General features: G+C 45.5%; 1 protein-coding gene across 1 annotated transcript; it reads right to left on the bottom strand.

Annotated features, from left to right (window-relative positions):
* Window positions 1-2,584: 2,584 nt before the first annotated feature.
* DACT2 (dishevelled binding antagonist of beta catenin 2) lies at window positions 2,585-15,517 on the bottom strand (the record flags this gene model as incomplete). Its single annotated transcript, XM_082308038.1, has 4 exons — window positions 2,585-4,383; window positions 7,611-7,898; window positions 9,337-9,469; window positions 15,278-15,517. 4 exons carry the CDS (start codon window positions 15,515-15,517, stop codon window positions 2,585-2,587), a joined length of 2,460 nt encoding a protein of 819 aa, XP_082164164.1.
* Between the last annotated feature and the right edge of the window lie 2,960 nt (window positions 15,518-18,477).

The raw sequence follows: 18,477 nt of genomic DNA, 5'->3' as shown, positions 1-18,477 counted from the left end.
GGAAGGGTGACACCACCCGTTCTGCCCTCCCCAGAAAGTCACAGCTCAGTAGCATCGCTGCACATGGCGATACCTCAGCACTTAACAGCAGGTTCTCTGCATTGCTGGGGTTCTCCAGCACCACAGGTTTCCCCTGGATCAAGTGTGGGCACATAATCATATTTCTGTCAAAGTGGCCAAGGCACAGGATGATGACATTTGTGCCAGCTTTATGCTTTTATCTTGGCTTTACGCTGGCTCTGGGAGGAGAGACGTTATCTGACCTGGCAGAAAGTGTGAGCTGTAGAGGCAGGGATACCTCATCTGGCATAAAACCTGTCAGTACAAAATTAAGTCATCATTTTTCTTTATTTGAATTGGCAGTGTGAGTTCATTCTGGATCAGCACTTTCATCATGTGTCTGGCAACATTTCTGATGGAGTATTAACAGCCCTAAAGCGGGATTTACTGAGTTGTAGGACCACAAACTTACTGTTTGAGCTTACTCCAATAAAAAGGCAGGGAGCTACTGGGTGGCGGTTTTTACCAGGTTTCAGAATGTTTTCTCGTTAGGAACAATTTCCTCCCCCATGAAAAACCACCCTCAAAATCCCTATCTAACCAATAAACCCCACCCCAATGCAGAAAATCCATGGATTAAAGGTTCATATGTAACTTTTGACACACTCCCCCAAACCAAACCTTTTGTGTAAGTGGGAAAAAGAATCCTTTTGTGGTGTGGAAAGTCAACACGGCATAAATCACTATTTTGTTTGTTCTGTTGCTAGACATGCTGAACAAGAAACCACTAACAGACCTGTGAAATTCTCCAATTAATCCTATGGGAGTGATTATGTCCAATACTCTTGGGACCGTGAAAAAAATGCTTAAACATATTCCACTGACTAAAATGTAGTATTTGCCTAGTTGCAGGAAAGATGGCGTTATGCACTAGCTAGAATACTTGAATTAAATGACTTGACGTAACTTTTACTTTTCTCTACCTCATTTTCCAAAAATGATTTGGAAATAGAGCGGTTTAAAAATATAACATAGCTTCTAAAGAATAGAAGGCATTGCCTAAAAGTTTAGTCTTTCAATACTTCTGTTTGCTAATGAATCCTTGGAGTAAACAAGCACTCTTTTACCCACAGTTTCTGCAAAGCACTTGCCTTTTGTTTCACACCCAGTACACTTGGCTGAATGAGGTAATGCCTTCATCTCCTAGGCCAGGAATGTATTCAGATTGGGCACTGAAACAGGGTGGGAGGATAAAACGTGCTCTTTGGTAAACACAGGGTGAACTTCAGCCCAGCTTCCAGATTGCTGTGCTCAGAGGAAAGAATTAGGACTGCTTGTCTGAACACAAAAACATCACTTCATCAGTTTAGCAACCGATTCAAAGCTTCACATAGGTGCCCTCAAATGCATTCAAAACACATTATGTATACATAAATATGTGTTTTAAATTAAGAGTTCTTGTGACAAAATTGCATTGAGTCAGTTAAACACTACTCCGTCCTCAATACAAATACTGTTTTTCAATTCAGTCATTTAGAAGCAGGTGCTGAAGCAGGTTTCCTGAGGTAGAGGCTGAAAGGACCCTGGTTCTGACTGAGCTATAGCAACTCTCTGAAAAATAAAAAAGAACCCCTCTGCACAGCGATCATGAAAACACAGATCTGTTTCACCCAAGAAAGCTCCTCTGCATTCCTGACACAACATTAGACTTCAAATAATTTTCTTTAGACATCAAAGTCAGACAAGCACAATTTTCAGAAGTACATTAAATAGTATTTATTGAGTCTGTAATGTCAGGGGCAAAGCTATAATCTCAGTCCCAGCTATTCACACACTGTGGCACTGAGCCCTCATGTTCTTTCACGCATTCGATAAATGAACAATAACATGGAACATCATAAAGAGGGGGTTTGAAAAAAAACCCCTATGCTCTCAGTTTTGAAAACAGGAAACAAACGGAACTCTTGTTCTCATCCACAAATACATTTGTCTTCTTGATTAAACATAGTATGTTTTTATGGAAGAACAGACTCATCCTCCTGATGTCTGGGAGAAGGTATGGGATGGTTGATCTGAAAGGAAGTAAAACTATGGAGAGCACCGAGAGCTTTTCCATACCAGCACAGTGACAGCTGGATGGTTAATGCAGACTTCAGACTGCAAAGAATTCCTCACAAGAGCGAGGGATGCTACCAAATATCCAGTTGGGAAGAGCCCCTCTTCTTGGGAAGCCTTTGTGTCTGGGACTGCCCCTGTGGGTGCACATGGTCAACAAACCATCAAGAGCCTGCCTGTAAAATCTTATGGCAGAGGTTGTTTTCATTTTTACCACGGTGACCCTTCTGCATAGTAAAAAAAGGCATCACACAATATACACAGATCCATATTTACAGTATAAGTGGCAAAAGAGGAAATTAGATACAGTGACATTTATGTCCAGGCATTAACAAAGATCCCTTGTGTTGATTCAGGGGTTATTCACAGTTTGTTTAAGCAAGTCCTTTTCTCTGCACGTGGGTTCTCCTGTTTTGCAAACGAGAGCCAGCAGGATGTCCCACTGTAAGAAACAGACGCTTGCTCTCCCTTAAACCATGGTCATGACCTTCAGAGAGGCAGGTTGGAATCTCCTAATCTTCTTCTTTAGTGCCTTTGAAGCTTTGATGCGACAGATTTTGGGCACTGGGGGAAGAGGCTTGGAAGAGGCCTGGACAGTCCCCGATTGTCTGACCGAACCTTCAGGCCAGATCAGCTCGCTTTCATCCCCCTCATCATAGTCAAGGGCAAGGCTGCTACTGTTACTGCTGCCATCCGAATCGCTTTCGCTGGACTCACTGTCCCCGAAACGGTTAGTCGTGAAATCACTGACCTCCCCTTCGCTGGTCTCTGCGATGGTGGAGTGAAAGAGGGAAGCGCATTCTGCAGAGTACTCGGAGTGGTCCGACTCGCTTTTGGCATAAGCTCCATGGCGCTGACTTTTGGAGCGAGCCCTCATACTGACAGTGCGCAGGACACCAGCTCTCCTTGCTGGCTGCCTTGGCACTCCCAGGCCAAAGCTACTGGAGAGGCTGGCCAGGTGGGCCTTGGCAGAGATCTCCACCGTGGACTGCCACTTGCGCTGCTTCTTCTTGTTGGCTGTGTCTACGCAAGCTGCTTCGAGGGAATACAGTGCATTGGCAGAGGCTCTGTAGAGCTCTGGCCTGGATGGCACGGTGGGGAGCCTGACCTGCACAGGGAACAGGCTAGACTCCGAGCACGACCTGCCGGTCACATCACCAGAATACGAAGGTCTCCGCACGAGGCTCTTCGCTCCATGTGGCCTTTGGGACTGATTCCACTCAGCAGGCAGCCTGGCAGCCCCATGGGACCCTCTTGCCTTCTCTATGCAAAAGGCTTGCTTTCCTGGCCGTTGTACCTTTTCACTATTCCTCCTCTTTATCTTCACTGCCTTTGTTTTGGAGCTGGCAAACTTGACCCGGACTTGGTGGGATTCTGCAGGGACGAACTGAGCATGAACAAACTCGCTCCGTGCCACTCGCTCATGACACCCGCCGTTAGCCAATTTGGCATTGCCACACCTTTTGAGGGGCAGCTTTCTGGGTGGGGTGGCTTTAGCGTTCCAGGTGCCCGGGCTGGAGTCCTCCTGGCACAGCTGCGAGCAGGAGGAACTGCACTCCACGCTGCTCTCCGTCGCTTCTGCCAGAGGAGAGCCCCTTGCTGCTGACTTGGCAGGATAACAACTATTCACAGCTGATGGCTCTGTGTCAGGCCGAGTGGATGGCTGTTCTTCATTCACACAGCGCACGGCCTCCTGCTGCTTGGCACATTCCCCCTCCAGCACCTCCCTCTGCAGCTTCCCTTCAGCTTTGTTACTTTCCAGAGAACTCGCTTGTTTTTCCAGCTGGCTACTGCTGCTGTTAATTTTCACTCCACCAGCGCTGGGGGTTATAATGAGTCTCTGGTGCATTGTGGCTGGCTGGCTCTTTGTTGAAACCCCCTCACTGGCATCAGCCCGATTGTTCCCTTTGCATCTCGTCAGCTGCAGTAATTTATTGATGTAACCCCCTGGCTTGGCCTCAGTGGTTGGCCGAGTCCTAATCAAGCTGGGACCTGCCGCACTAGGCATGGGTTTGCTGGGAGGAGCCTGGAGGTCTGCTTCTGGGGATGTCCCCACCAGGGAGAAAAGGGGACTTTGCAAAGCCACCGCATGAAGGGGGCTTGGGTAAGGATACACATCAATGCCATTCTTGGAGACCAAGTCGTTCTGGAATTTGGGGTCCACGCTGAGCAAGTGCGTGTCTCCGGCACGGCACAGAGGCAACATGGATTTGGGATCTATCTCTTTCTGAAATCTAGTGTCTGCTGGAATGAGTCTTTCCAAGTCACCTACACAGTGGATGAAAATAAATAACCTAATTAAATCACAGGCAATTACATTCAAACTGGCTTATGCTAAAAGTGCTGCTTCAGAGGGATGTGCTAGCTTTTACTAAAATCAGTAGCATGAACGAAGAAAATAGTTTCAGTCCTGCAAGACCACTGAATTAATTCAAGGCTTTTATTTACCTGACCATAACGGAGATTAGAATGAATTTTAATGCCAGTAATAAAACTCATGTCTTTGAAGGAAATTTAAACTGTGCTACTTGGATGAAAGTAAATCTGTGCACATATAAAAATGTTCTAGAATGTCACAGACTAACAGGAATCCAACCAATTAAACAAAAATAAGGGATTATTTTTATTTCTTGGCAGAGATAAAAAGTGAATCCAACAACCAGAAAGCCTGAAGCTGAATGTCATGTAAAATTATCCAATACAGCAGATATAGTTTTTGAACACATTGCCCCCAGGATAGGATGAAGACTTCCTCTGGATATATAACTCAGAAATTCCTGAAATTTCCAGCATGCGGAGCCAATGGTATTTTTTTTATAGTGGTTAAATTTGAATTCCAGCTTTTCCTCCAACACTTTTATATCACGTGTCTTGGAAAAATCTATAGTACTCAACCAGCTGCTTTAAGCAGACTTAAGCAGACACTAGGTTATAGTGTTTCTTAACCTCTTACATGCTGGAAGCTGTAGTTGTTTATTCTTTTGCATTTTGCTTTACTAAGGCATTAGTAAACAAAAGCACTCAATGCACACAGGAGAGCCATTAAGACGCATGTGTCCCGTAGGCCAGAGAGTGATGTGATTCTACTTTTCCTTAACCCCAGATCCAACGAAACCTCCTAACTGGATCTCTCATTTCATTTGATAGGCACATTACCAGTCTCATGCCTTTCTAAAGTAACTAACTTCTTAAGAGTATTCAATTCTAGAAAGAAATATTCAGAGGTTTTATTAAAAGGCAGAAAATCCAGAATGCCATAATTCTAGGTGTGGGGTTTTTAAAAGTCAACCTTAAGGATGTAGAAGAATGGACTAAAGAACCTTTATTTTGACAGAGAAAAAAATCTAAGGGTAACTACTCGGGCAGATGGGAGGCTCAGTGCCTGAAGATGGCATTTATGGCCACCAATTCAGATCTCTTAAATTTTGGAGTACTGTCAAGGTTGCTGTGAGTTACACTTGTCTGTTGCACCTTCCTCTCAGGAACATCTCCTGCGTGCTGACAGGACAGGCTGCGTTCTCCTGTGAAGTAAGACTGTTCCATCCAGACAAGTCATCTGATAGAGCGCTATGGTGCTGTGTTACCTCTGGTACCAAGAGTACTGGAACCATCTGCAGTTAGCTTGGATTTCTCTATACAGCAGCGCAGACTTCAGTGCCAACAAATTCTCAGCTAACTGATTTCCTGGCTGCTTCATGCTACCAGGAAACCCAACCATCAAATCTAACCACATATTTCACTTAGATCGACTATTTCTGTCCTGTGACAGGAAGCTTTTGAAAGACTTCCAAATTTGGCATTGTCCTACCTAAGGCACTTACAGACCTGCTACAGCAAAGGTTAGGATGATGATTTCTCAAACAGCACATTTTCAGAACAAAAATTCTTTAGGAAATTGTTGGCAGTCTGTAGTGCTGCTCTCTTGGGCAAACAAAACAGGAAGGTGTCAAAAGAATGCTGTGCTTGTGGTGTCTTGGCAAGCTTTCCACTTGCCACTGAAAGAAAAGGCCATCAGTTTGTATCTGCAGTTACCTGTGGGCACAAGCTAAGGAGAGGAAAAGAGAAATTTCTTCCCTTCTCCAAATGATGCTTTTCTGAAGTAACATCTTGCCTCACTTCCTGCAATGTGGTCAACTTTGTGAGAATTGTTTCTTCAAGACTACATACACTACTACCCCACTGCTTATGTTTCCCACACTGAAGGAAGAGGTTGTAGCCAGGGAGGAGGGAGGTAGTGGTGGAAAAAGGAAGGAGGGCTGAAGGAGGGCTGTAGCCTCACTCCCGTACCCCTACTTAACATCAGCTATCCCTTTTTCTCCTAGTCTATCTCTTTATTCAAAAAACCATAAAGCCCCTGGGGTCTTAGCAAAATGTTGCAAGGCAGGAAAGTTTCTGATAGAACAAGAAGTCTGTAATGTGAACATGGAAGCCACGAAGCATGAAGCTTAGCTCCATCCCCAGCCTCTGAGAAGCCTTGAGAATACTTTGCTTTCATGCTGTAATTTACCACCATTGCTTCAGATGTGCCTGCACAGGTACGTACAGAACTGGTGGTCTTTGCTTCTGCTCCCAGCAAGCCAGAGGTGAGCTAGCTCAGGTCAAGAAGCTGTGGGAATGACTCCAGAGTGACACAGTACTTAAAATGCATGTTCCCTATGGCTTCCCTCTTTCTATAATGGAACTGGCACACATCTGGCTGGGTCACCATATGAACTGCACTAACACAAGGTTGCTCTGAGGCCATGGAAGGACCCAAAATAAGAAGCGATATGACGACACTTCACAGATGGGTAAACAAGAGATTTGGAATATTAACGGACTTGTCCATTTTGTCTAAAGGTATGATGCAAATTCATGGTTCATTCACTATTAAGCTCATGACTGGTTCCTAGACAGTCAATTAACCTTTAGTGTCTGTTATCCCTAACTGTACATAACAAATTATGAAAAAGAGTATTGTTTGAGTCCACATTAATATGAATAAATAGGGCAAGGTATATAGTATTATCACGTTCATTTTACAACAGATTGGGAAAACAGGCACTAAGTCTAGAAGTGTCTCTTCCTCCTTAGATTTCTGTAAAATCTTTCTCAGTAAAATGCATCATCTCTAATTTTGAATTCACCTTATGTTTTTCATACATCCCTGCACCTTCACAGAAGATATTTCAAATATTGCAATTTTTCTGATTTCACAAGCAGGTAAATTAAAAAAGTATCTCAATATTCATTACAATTTTATCATCTTATACATTTAAATATTTTTCCATTTCTAAATGCATACGTCCTCATATTTGTTATTGTTTAAAAGTATCTGAGTATGGAGACAAGTGAAAGTTCGACAGTAAACGGTTTGGCTCTGTGGATTAATTCTCACTTTGTGTATTGAATATGAGTGCTATATATTGATTACACATTGGTATAATAGGTCCTAAAAGTAATAACCATGATTCTGGCCTTCCCTTGAATGAGTATCCAGTCCTGAAGTTGATTACCTGTGGAAACTGGCCTTGGTCGGGACCTGGCAGGAGTCCCAGAAATGTCTGTGCTAGCTGTAATCCGACATCCATCGCTGACATAGGTTCCCTGCTGTTGGAAGCTGGTGGTGTGCACAGTAGTTTCATCTGCAGACTTGGGTCGGTAATCAAACACACTGAGCCTTGCTTTAGGGTGTTGAGAGCCGGGCAAGAGACTAGTGTGGGAGGAGGAGATGGACTCACTGTACACAGAGGTACAAGAATTGGAGAGGGAGCAAGAACCACCGTCACTCAGGTCATAGAAGCCTGCAGAGTTAAAATAGATATTTCTTATTTGCAGTAACTAAACATGCTCTATAGAAGAAAAATGCAGCGAGTAAAATAAATCTTCATTTGCTGTGTGCCACAGGCTTAAATTTGCGATCATTTTTTGGGTAACTTTAGCAGAGGTATGCTCTAATTCAACCACCTTTTATTGGGTTTCTGCGTATTTACTTAGGCCCTGAGCCAGCTTGGCACGCACATGCATGCTTAGTTCTGAGGGTGGGATGGGGTGAAGTGCAGCACCATCACACCCAGTTCTTCACTGGAAAACGTCTTTGGGGACTATTATGCAACTGGTGTAAAACAGGGCCATCTTACGCTGTTGTAACTTGTGCTAGGTGCATACAAGCACAGCTTGGATGGGAAAGTAGAGCAAAACTAGCCTGTGATCAGAGCTGCCAAATCTATGATAGCTGGAATGTCTAAGGGCAGAGAATGGAGGCTATCTTCCCTCTCCAGGTCTTACGATCATTGCCAATTAATTATGGAAGTATTAAAAAAGGCTCTGTATTAATTCAAGATAGGAATTTTAATTATTCCTCTCTATATAAAGCAAACAGAAAAGGAAGCTGTTTCCTTTTGAACTGTGTGTATGTGCCTAAGCACACAATTGAACTTAAACACTCAACAGGAACTTGCACTTTTTATACCTATTCCAAGTACCAGGCTGCAAATCTGTACGCTGTAAATAAATTCCTTTCCTTGTCTCCCTGAAGACTTAAGGCTTTTCAAAATCCCGTTTAAAAAGTATTCCCATTGTCCCAGACTAGACAACAGAAACTGGTTTTAACAGACAACATAGCTATAAAAGTCTGCAGTACAGCGTGCTCTGTGAATCAGACCAGAAACCTGAAACTCAATCTTTTTGTCCACGAGAGCTTTAGTCAGCAAACTGTTGGCGTGTTTTTTTCTCAGTGTCTTTTAATAGTGCTGCTTCATTTTTATATAAATGATCGAACATTCATTTGGACAGAGTGCTGCTGTGTTAGTGATCTTCAAAGCCTTAGTGAGGTTCAGGACCCTTCTTGGATTCAAGCAGAGCATTGACATGGATGTTGGTCTCCTTCACTTCTAGTAAGTACTCTAGCCATTTTGCCAATGGTCATTCTGCACTGGACAAGGTAATTAATTAATAAATCTGTCTCCTCCTCCTTCCATTTGTGGCTAAAATGTCCATTCTAAAATAAAAAAATCCAGAAAAAATACTGTTTGAGCAAATAAGCATTTTCCAACTACATCAACTTTGCAGGAAAACTCCCACCAGCTCTGTGAGTGTGCTCTGTGCCAGATGACTACTCTCCACCTCAGCCACAGGGCACTCTTTCTGACCAAACAATACAGAGAGTTTTGCTTGGCAGTTGACACCTTTCAGTTCTCCTAGCACCACACCTCTGAGAATAAGCGACCAAGTGCACATTACCTGAGCTGGGCCGGCTGTCACTATCCAAGTATTCACTGGAGGTCTTACTGACGTCCAATTTCAGCTCACTTATTCGCTGGTCTAGCTGATCCAGGTGGCTTTTCAAGCCGACATCCTGTCTTCTCAAACGAGACTAAGTCACAAGTCGAGGGAAGGAGGAAATGAAGAATAATCACAGTTAGAATCTCAGCGGCGATGCATGAATTCAGGCCATCTGTGCCGGACAGATTCTGCTCTCAGGAAGTGTTTTGCTTAGCTAGGGACTGTGGCAATTGGCTCTCTGTAACAAGACTGACATAACGGACAAGTACAAAACATTCTGTTTCTCAGTATATATTGTCTTCTGCCCAGCTGAACATCTTCTCAAAACTTTTCATACTGAATATACTTATTTTAACCTTTGGGGTTTTTTTGACACCTATGGCAAGAACTGTATCTCTAAAGAGGATGGCAATCTCGTAACTAATTAACATATTACTATATGCACTGCGTTTTGCCATACACTGCCTCTGAGCAGAGGATGAGATAAACATTATGGATTGTCTGCATGAACTCTAACATGCCACCTGATGAAAGGAAACCGCTGTATGTAAAGGTATCTTTGCCACACAAAGCAAAGGCAGCATACTCATGTCTGTAAAACCCTTGGCTTTGATGACATCTTTATAGTTGAAAGGGTACACTGCATGAATTGTGACATCTATTTTGCTGAAAGTTTTCCTTGCATGTCTCATGGCTAGATATTTCCACACATTTTATGCAAGGAGAAGGTGGCATTTGAACACTGCTGTGAAAATGACTGTATTTAAAATAAATGGTGTCTCAAGCTGATGAATAATCCTTCAGAAGCCAGCAACAAGGTCCTTTGCCTACTGCAATCACTGACCAGGCTGATCTGAGGTAACAGCTCCCACAGTTGCTCCCCCCAGTATTTATGCCGTCAGCTTGGCGAGGCAGATGGCCAGGCGTTAGGTACCAGCCAAAGAACCACAGTTGGTTTCTGTCACAAACTTCTCACATGGCACTAGGCAAATTATCTAGGCCCAGTCGCTAGTTAGGCAGCTTCTAATTGTATCACGCCTCACCATCCATCCAACAGTACTTTACAGAAAGGTGGTCTCTTGAAGTTGGTTGTAAAGTTGTGCTTACAGCCCTTGAGGGGCCAGGTTTCCACTCAGTAATGGCGAGAAAAACATGACTAAGATTCTTTTTTATGTGTAAGTTTCAGATTTAAAAATACAAGTGGCAGTTCCAGCAGCATTTCCAATCCCAAATATGAAAAAAATATATTCTAGGTCCCTTGAACTAATTAAAGTATCTGCAAAATTAAATGACGTGCAGAAAATCAAAATCAGTAAGTACACATTTTCAACTCCACTTTCCTTGTGTTCGGATTATTCAGCTTTTAATATTTGCATTTTTAGGTTTCTCCACAGCTGTAGATACTAAAAGCAAGGAAAACTAAGATCCTAAAGTAATCCGTAAACAATTAGAAACTGGGATTAGGGGAAAAGAGAAAAGACAGATGTCTTGATTCTCACAGGACAACTATTACGGCTGGTCATGCTGCTGAGAAGAATAAAAACTTATTTCTAGCATGCTTTTACGGAGAACATATAAGACACAAGAAATAAAGCCCCTTCTTGTTAGCATCACACATCTAAAAAGGTTTAAGCTCAATAGGCTCATTACTGCTTCCTAGGAAAACCCGTGGTGATTTTCCCTCTTCCTGTTTCATATAAACAAAAAGGAAGGGAAGAACTGGATAATAAGGAAGATTTTCTATCCCATCTGAATGATGAATGTATGACCACCTCAGTATTTCTTTATTTCCTTTATGGTGAAAAAGCAAAAACATGCCATGCCTCCTTCAATCCCACCTACTCAGGAAATCACAAAGTTTTGTTTTCACGGCTGGAATTAATTGCTTAATGATTAATGTTTTGCCAGCCAATCCCTCAGTCTGTGGTTTCTGATTAATGACAGAGAGGCCACAAGGCTCTCAGGTATTCAAAGATTATTTATTATACCTCCAGGTTCTGTCTGCGCTTTAACAACATTATAACCAACACACATGATTTACATCATCGTTTTTAACCCTTTTATGGTGCCTCACACCATTGGGTTTTCATGTTTCCAGCAGACTTTGTAGCTTTGATCTTTCAGGTAATTCCTTCTACACTTGGAGACAAGAAGCATTCCTCAAACTATTTGGATAAGGATGACTTTTCCGGTGTGTTTGCTTGAGGTTGTTACTGCTCTAATAACCATGCTAAGCAGCGCCCACAACAATAAACCCTAAACACACTCTTTCTCAATTCACAACATGAATTTTACATGAGACAAAACCCTGCAGGTGAAACCATCTGTTTGCTTTGGGCAATGCAGCTGTGAAGGCTTCTGTACACTGCACAATGCAGGACCAGACTTTCCAAATCAACTTTTACTATCGATGGCCTACAGTTTTTGGGAGCCAAATCTGGGATATCGTCATTTTTCAGAGGAAGAACACTTTCTGAAAAGCAGGTTCCGTTAAGTCAACACAAATTGGCACCCCAAATCAAGGCACCAAAACCCACTGGTCATACTTAACTATTCTTCTCAACTATTAATCTCTTCAGTTAAAGAGGGGGGTTGTAGATTAGCACCTGATAATTTTATTAATCCAACCCTATGTTGGAATGGACAAAAGACAGCATTAATCTTGTCTAGTTTTGCACATCTAAAATCTATTCACCCTTGGGTCTTTTTGTAACTGATGGTGCAAAGCAGTCAGTTTCAGAGGAAAATTAATCTCACCTACCCCAGACCCTTATTCTAGAGTGAGGTGAATTCCTTCTGGAAGCACCTCTTTCTCTGAGTTGACAAAAAAATTAAGTTAATTTAATATTAAAAAAAAATCCCTGGTTTAAAATATGTTTTCTTCTATTTAAAACTATCTAAAGGGGGGGAGGGGGAAATCTGTGTAAAATGCAGGGTACCAAGTGTTTTATCATCAGATTCAAATCAATTTTTATAAACATGTTCTCTGAGGAAACAGCTGAGAAAATACTGGATGCTGCAGCCTTAGATATCCATCTACTTTGACAGTGAAAGTGTCATAGAAGTCTTTCTTTCTATTAGCCGGAATTTGCATCTTTTCTTTTTCCTCTATGTCACCATGATACAGTTTGGCCAAGAGACCAGTTTAGCACCTTTGGGATCACTGACAGTAGATGGCATCACTTAACTCTGCTTCTCTTCTGCTACAGAAAGTTGATCCTGCCTGTACCGTAGTAACATGCAGCTGCCAGAAGAGCCCATGGCCACTAAAAAGAGCCACTAGCTGGGGCAAAAAAGGACATGACTGCTAGGGGCAGAAGAAAGCCTGCAGCCTTGCTGCCCACAGCAGACTGCTGGAAAGGCCAGCTGCTGGCTGTCGCTGGTACCTGTTGTTGGGGAAGAGACTGGGGTGCTGGAGTGGCATCCACACGTGGTCCCTATGGCATTTGATGGCTCTGCTACACCCATTCCCACTAGTGGCACTTGACTCCTTACGGATGCTGCCTCTGCTTTTCTGTTTCTCACCATTACAGCAGAAGCCTGGCTTGACTCATTATCTGCCTTGTTTCCGTTGCTGAGATGCCTTGAGCCACTCCAGCTGATACAGCTTCCCTATTTTACGTTGCAAGGACCAAACTTTTTATGAATTAAACCATGACCATGCTAAAGCCCAGGGCTACAGCCCTACTTGAAACTTGGATCAAGATACATTGCAAGGCAAAGCTACATTTACATTGTTAATGAGTTTCTCAATCTGAAAGCTTATAGAGCAGCGATCACATACTCTATCATCCATGGGCCAAGAACAACAACGATGAAGACGTAACACTCCCTGAGCAATGCTGTGCTTTGCATTTTCTGTTGTTTTTAGTTTTAACAATTTCCTGTGATCACGACCAGAATTTTCAAGGGTTTTGAGTGCAGTACACTGCTCATGAGTCACTGAGAAACAGTTTTCAGCCTGTGCTCGCCGAGTTCCTAGGATCTGTGGACTACTTCTAACAGGACTGTGAAAAGCCTGTTTTCAACTGAGTTTACTTTGCTATTAAATAGCTTTCAGGTATTCACCTCTACTCAAATATATGTCTGCAATTTGCAGGGGAAAAAACCTGGAATAAAGGTACCAGGTACACTAGTCTGAAAAGCTTCCAGCAGCCACGGGTCAACTGGAAGAGCTTTGTAACACTACTTTTAAGCATTCACACAACTGCATTTTTGCTGAAGAACCTGCTCCTGGACTTACGTAGTTCTGAGTCATCCCTCAGGCTTCATGAACACTTCCCTCCCAGGCACCCCCAGAAGACACGTTTCCCATAATTGCACTGGCACCTACTGGCGAAATCCATCCCTCTCTGGCGGTGTGCTGAGTTACTCTCATCCTCCCAAAGCCTGCATTTCTAAGGGCAGCAATTAAAGGCCATTTTCTTCTTCCATTTTAATGGTTAGTTTCTCCCATGTCCTTGGAAAGCCTTGTAAGGTGCCAGTAAAGTCCTGACAAGCTAACCTACAATTTTCATATTTTATTTGAAAAATATAGAAACAAAGGAGTAATTAAAGCACAACACCTGACATGAAAAAACAACAGTCACTATGTCAGAGGTCATTGGGTGTTTCTGTTAACCCAGTGGCCCCAGACAGGAAATAAATGCCTTCAATTCTTTCATTTAGTTAAAAAAAAAAAAGAAAAAAGAAATAAAGTAGAGCCATTAGTTAAAATTATCAATGACGGGTAATCAAGTGGTTGGCAGTCCACTTGTCCTGCATTTTTTGCTTTAATCAAGATATGCCCACTGTTGTGTTTTCACATGTGGTGGCTAGGTTTCCCTGAAAGTTCAAGCCAATTTTATTCCGAGATGCTGCCCGATAAAGCTGCCTACGGGGAGCAAATAACCGTGCTGTTTTCACACCTGATTGATAACTGATGGCCAAGCCTTGCACCAGTACAGGGAGGGAAAGGGCTCTGAATTAAGTCTGAGTTTACTGAAGTGTGTAATTGCCCACGCTAGAGATTAAAGCCCTTTACCCTTTGATTGTTGTCTCACCTATGAAACTCGTTTCAGTCGCAATTCCGAATTTTTTTTTTTTTCTTTCACAAAAAACCCATGCAAGCGGCCGGTGTAACGCTTCAAATGCAAGGCCTGGCATTCAGTTATTCTTCTCTTTTGATCACGCACTGCGTGGCGAGAACAAAGTACTCCTGGCCCACGAACCCCTTCCTGGCGGACCGACTCCCACCGGCGTATAGGTGTGCGTATAGGCGTACATATAGGTGTGCGTATAGGTGTGCGCACACACGCCCGCACCAAACCCCTGAGCGCTGACTCTGTTTATGCTTATCTCACTCCCCGTGCCTCTCGATCTCCTCTTCAAACGGCTACTGCTAAGAGCCGAGCGCTCACGGGCGCGATCCGTGCGTTACCGGAGTTAATCACCTCCTGCCGCGCGGCTGCGGCGAGCGAGCAACGCCGGTAACCGCCGCTCCCGGGCGCTGCTGCCGGCGCGGGGCCCGCTACGCCACCGCGCCTTTCGCCTCGGCGCCTACGCGCGCAGGGGAGCCCCGCCTGAGGAACAGAAGCGACCGTTACCGCGGCTGCGGCGGGGACGGGGGCGGCCGCCGCAGCTCGCCCCGATGGCCACCCCCGGGCCCCGCCGCTCGCACCTGCCCGCGGCGGGGGAACGGCCGCCGGCGGGACGGGAGGAGCGGCGGGGGCCGCGGCTGCAGCGCCCTGCCTGCTCTCGGCCCCGAAACGGCGCCGGCGGCTCCCGAGGGGGAGCCGGGTGACAGGCAGCCCGCTGCGGGGCGGCGCTCCCCTCCGCCCTCGGCGCCGCGGCCCCACAGGACCCCCGGAGGCGGGAACCGGGCCCCGGGGGCAGCGGGGCGTCGCGTCCCGTCCCTTACCAGCTGCTCCTTCAGGGCGGTGAGGGTGGCCTCCAGCCGGTGCTCCTTGCTGTGGGCGGCCAGGGGCTGCTCTCCTCCGCCCGCCGCCGGCCGCTGCGGCATGGCCAGGGCGGCCCGCACCAGCTCCCGCTGCTTCTCCCGCAGCACCTGGAGCTCCTGGAGGCCGGCCAGGGCCGCCTGCAGCCTCTCGCCCACCCGGCCGCGATCCCAGCCGCCCGCCCGCGGGCCGCCCAGCAGCATTGTCAACGCCGGGCCGCGACACTGGCCATGGCTGCGGGGCGGCGGGGAGGCGGCGGGGCTGCTCCCGCCCCGGGCCGTGCCTGCGGCGAGGGCCGCCCGCCCCGCTCCGCGCCTGGCACCGGAGCGAGTGAAGCGGGGCCGCGGCGGCTCCTGCGGTTTTGGAGGAGAGGTGGGGACGGGGGAGGGAGGGAGGGAAGGGAAGAGGGCTGCGGCGCCGGGGCCACCTCTCGGGGTGGATACGCGCGGAGAGGAGCCAGTGCTCCGGCGCTCCCTCCGCCCCGCGCGGGGGCGGCTCCCGCCGGCCCCGGCCCCGGCCCCGGGGGCTGCCCTCGCCTCGTCCCCCGCCCCGGCGGTGAGGAAGGGATGCCCGCCCTCCCCTCGGGAGAGGCAGCGGGTCGACGAGACAGCCGGGGCGAGAGTGCCCGTCCCGGCCGGCAGCGAGCTCCGGGGATGCTGCGGAGACAGGACCCGAGCCCGTCGTCGTGCTGCAGCCGTGTGCAAATGAAAAAAATGCGAGGATGTGGTGCGGTGAGCGCTGGCAGGTATAACGTTTCCCTCACAAAAATGTGGGGCTTGTAACTCCATCCCTTCCCTCTTTGCTGCTCTTCCCTGCCAGGCGCAGGCACGGCACTGGCACTCCTCACCTTGCTCTCCAGAGACCGACCCAACTGGGGTCTCATCGCAGAAGTTCGGTTTCTCGTACTGAATGGTTGATTGTCACTTTGGAAGCAAGGCAGAGACCTGTGTTGTGAGGTCAAGGTGCGGCTCAGCCCCCCAGAAAGTCATTGCTTTACACAGGACTTGTTCATGGAAATACAAGGTCATGGTGCTGTTGCCACCAAGAAATGCCTGTGTTTAAAGCTCCCGAGACAGGAAGCTGCAGCTTCTTAGGAGGCAGCTGGTTAGCAGGCAGCAAAGCCAGTATGTGTAGTCGGTAGTGATGTAGAGGAGGAGAAGAAGCCCTGATACCAAGAGTCTGGTGAACACAGTGGAGAACATGCTACAGAAGACTGATGTTACTGCTGACTACATTGAAATAGGAAGCATTTGGATACCACAGATCCTGAGATCACTGTGTGCCACACTCAAGAGACTGAAATAATTTCAGGAAGGGTGTATGATTCTCTGTGAAGCAGTGAGCACACACACAAGCCATCTGTCTGTGGTTATCTTCTGTTTGCCCTGTGGTGTATCTTTAAAAGCTAGCATGCTTTAATTTGAATGCCACTTGACTTTGTGCTGGGATACATGAATTGGGTGAGCAGGAACCAGTTGCTCTGTCATCTGTTCTTCAAGTAGCCTTCTTTCAACATCATGTGTGGGTGGCTGTTTCCGCCGCTGAGACTGCAGCCAGCCTGGCTTTCCCTGTAGCAGTCCCTAGCAGCAGGAATGTTAGAAGCACAGGAGTCATGTCAAATCCAGCTCCTTGCTGGGGGGGCCAAATTATTCATGTGTTCACAAAGTCCCGTGCAACACATTATTTGATAGTCCCAGTAGGACCAAGCCTTGCTTTCACCATGTCACTCTCAACAGTTTTCATGAAGATTTGAGAACAATATTTACCCTGCAAAGTTGAACTGTGTTGGAAGGGGTCCAGAGAGGTCCTATTCTGACAAGTTGTGCAGAAATATTCACAAATGTCTCCAGCTGCAGATGGAACTGCAAGAACAGGAATGAGTGACGGTCACAGCATTACAGTGCTTAGTTACAGTGTGTATGAGGTATGACACCATCTAAGGCATGTTTGGGGTTTGTTTTCTTTCTCTTTAATGAATATGCCTCTGCTCTTCTTCCTTCCCCATTCATCTCGCTGAACTTCCCTGTGCAGAGCAATGCCTCAGTGCCAGGATGACTGAACTCTTCATCTACAAGGTGGAAGGAAAAACTGAGTTGAAAACTGAGATGCTTTTGAAGGTGCTGACAAAAGACAGCATGAAACGCTGTCACCTCTCGGATGGAGGGTGGCAAACAACCATCGGTGTGTGGCATGTGGCAAGAATCTTGCAAAATGCCATTGCAGGTATGAGGAGCTGAAATGTTTTTGTAAATCACTTGGCTTGGCACTTGTTAAAACAGACATACAGCACAGTTCCTTATTTTATTCAAACCATGTTCTAACACGGCCAAATAGGACTCACCGACACAAATACCAGTTAGTATATACTTGCTAGGAGAATTAGATAATATAAGGTCATATATCTTTCTTTCTTTTCCTCCTTCTTTTACAAGGAACTGTTATCCCTTGCTCTTTGTTATTCCTCTTCTTTCATCTTTTTATCTTTTCATACATTAAATCTCAAATGGGCTATATCACAGCAGTATCTTTATTCTAATCAGCTTCCTGATTATCCCCTCTGTTGTACTGATTACTTTCTTCCCCAGAACCCTTGTGATGTCACTTAATCTTTTGAGATAACTCAACAAATAGCTGTGTTATCCGATTTCTGGAGGAGAGAGTAAATGGTATGAATCACCCCCAAATTTAAAACTATGAGGTTGTGTGGGGAAGTGGTAGTGGTAAAGGTGATAGCTTCATAGTAGGGACTTGTAAAACTTCTGCTATTCTTAATGACTGATAGAGAAGAATGTTCAATACTGGTGCTCTGTAAAGTTTCACTAGACTTTAAGAATGACTTAAAAAAAAGGTAACACCCCATTTTGCTGCCTAGCTTTAGTACACTGAATCCAAATGCTGAAATGTAGCTTGCACAGAAAGGTTTGACTTTTCACTTATGTTACTTTATTTCCATTAATTCCAAAGACATTATTCTTGATTTAGGCAAGAGTTGGTATAAGATTTCTGTTTTCCACCTATGGATCCTGAGGTAAATTAAATTTTATGAAGAAGCTGTAGTAAAGGAATGATATGGTTGCAAAATCAGACACCAAAACAGTAAGAAACAAAACAATTTGTCTACATAACCTTATTTTAGGTCCTGGTTTGTATGATGTGATCGCAC

This window comes from Platalea leucorodia (assembly GCF_965183815.1).
Source record: "Platalea leucorodia genome assembly, chromosome: 3".
Classification (NCBI taxonomy): domain Eukaryota; kingdom Metazoa; phylum Chordata; class Aves; order Pelecaniformes; family Threskiornithidae; genus Platalea; species Platalea leucorodia.
The sequence above is the reverse complement of the archived record's forward strand: the minus strand, read 5'-3'. Positions and strand labels throughout refer to the sequence as shown.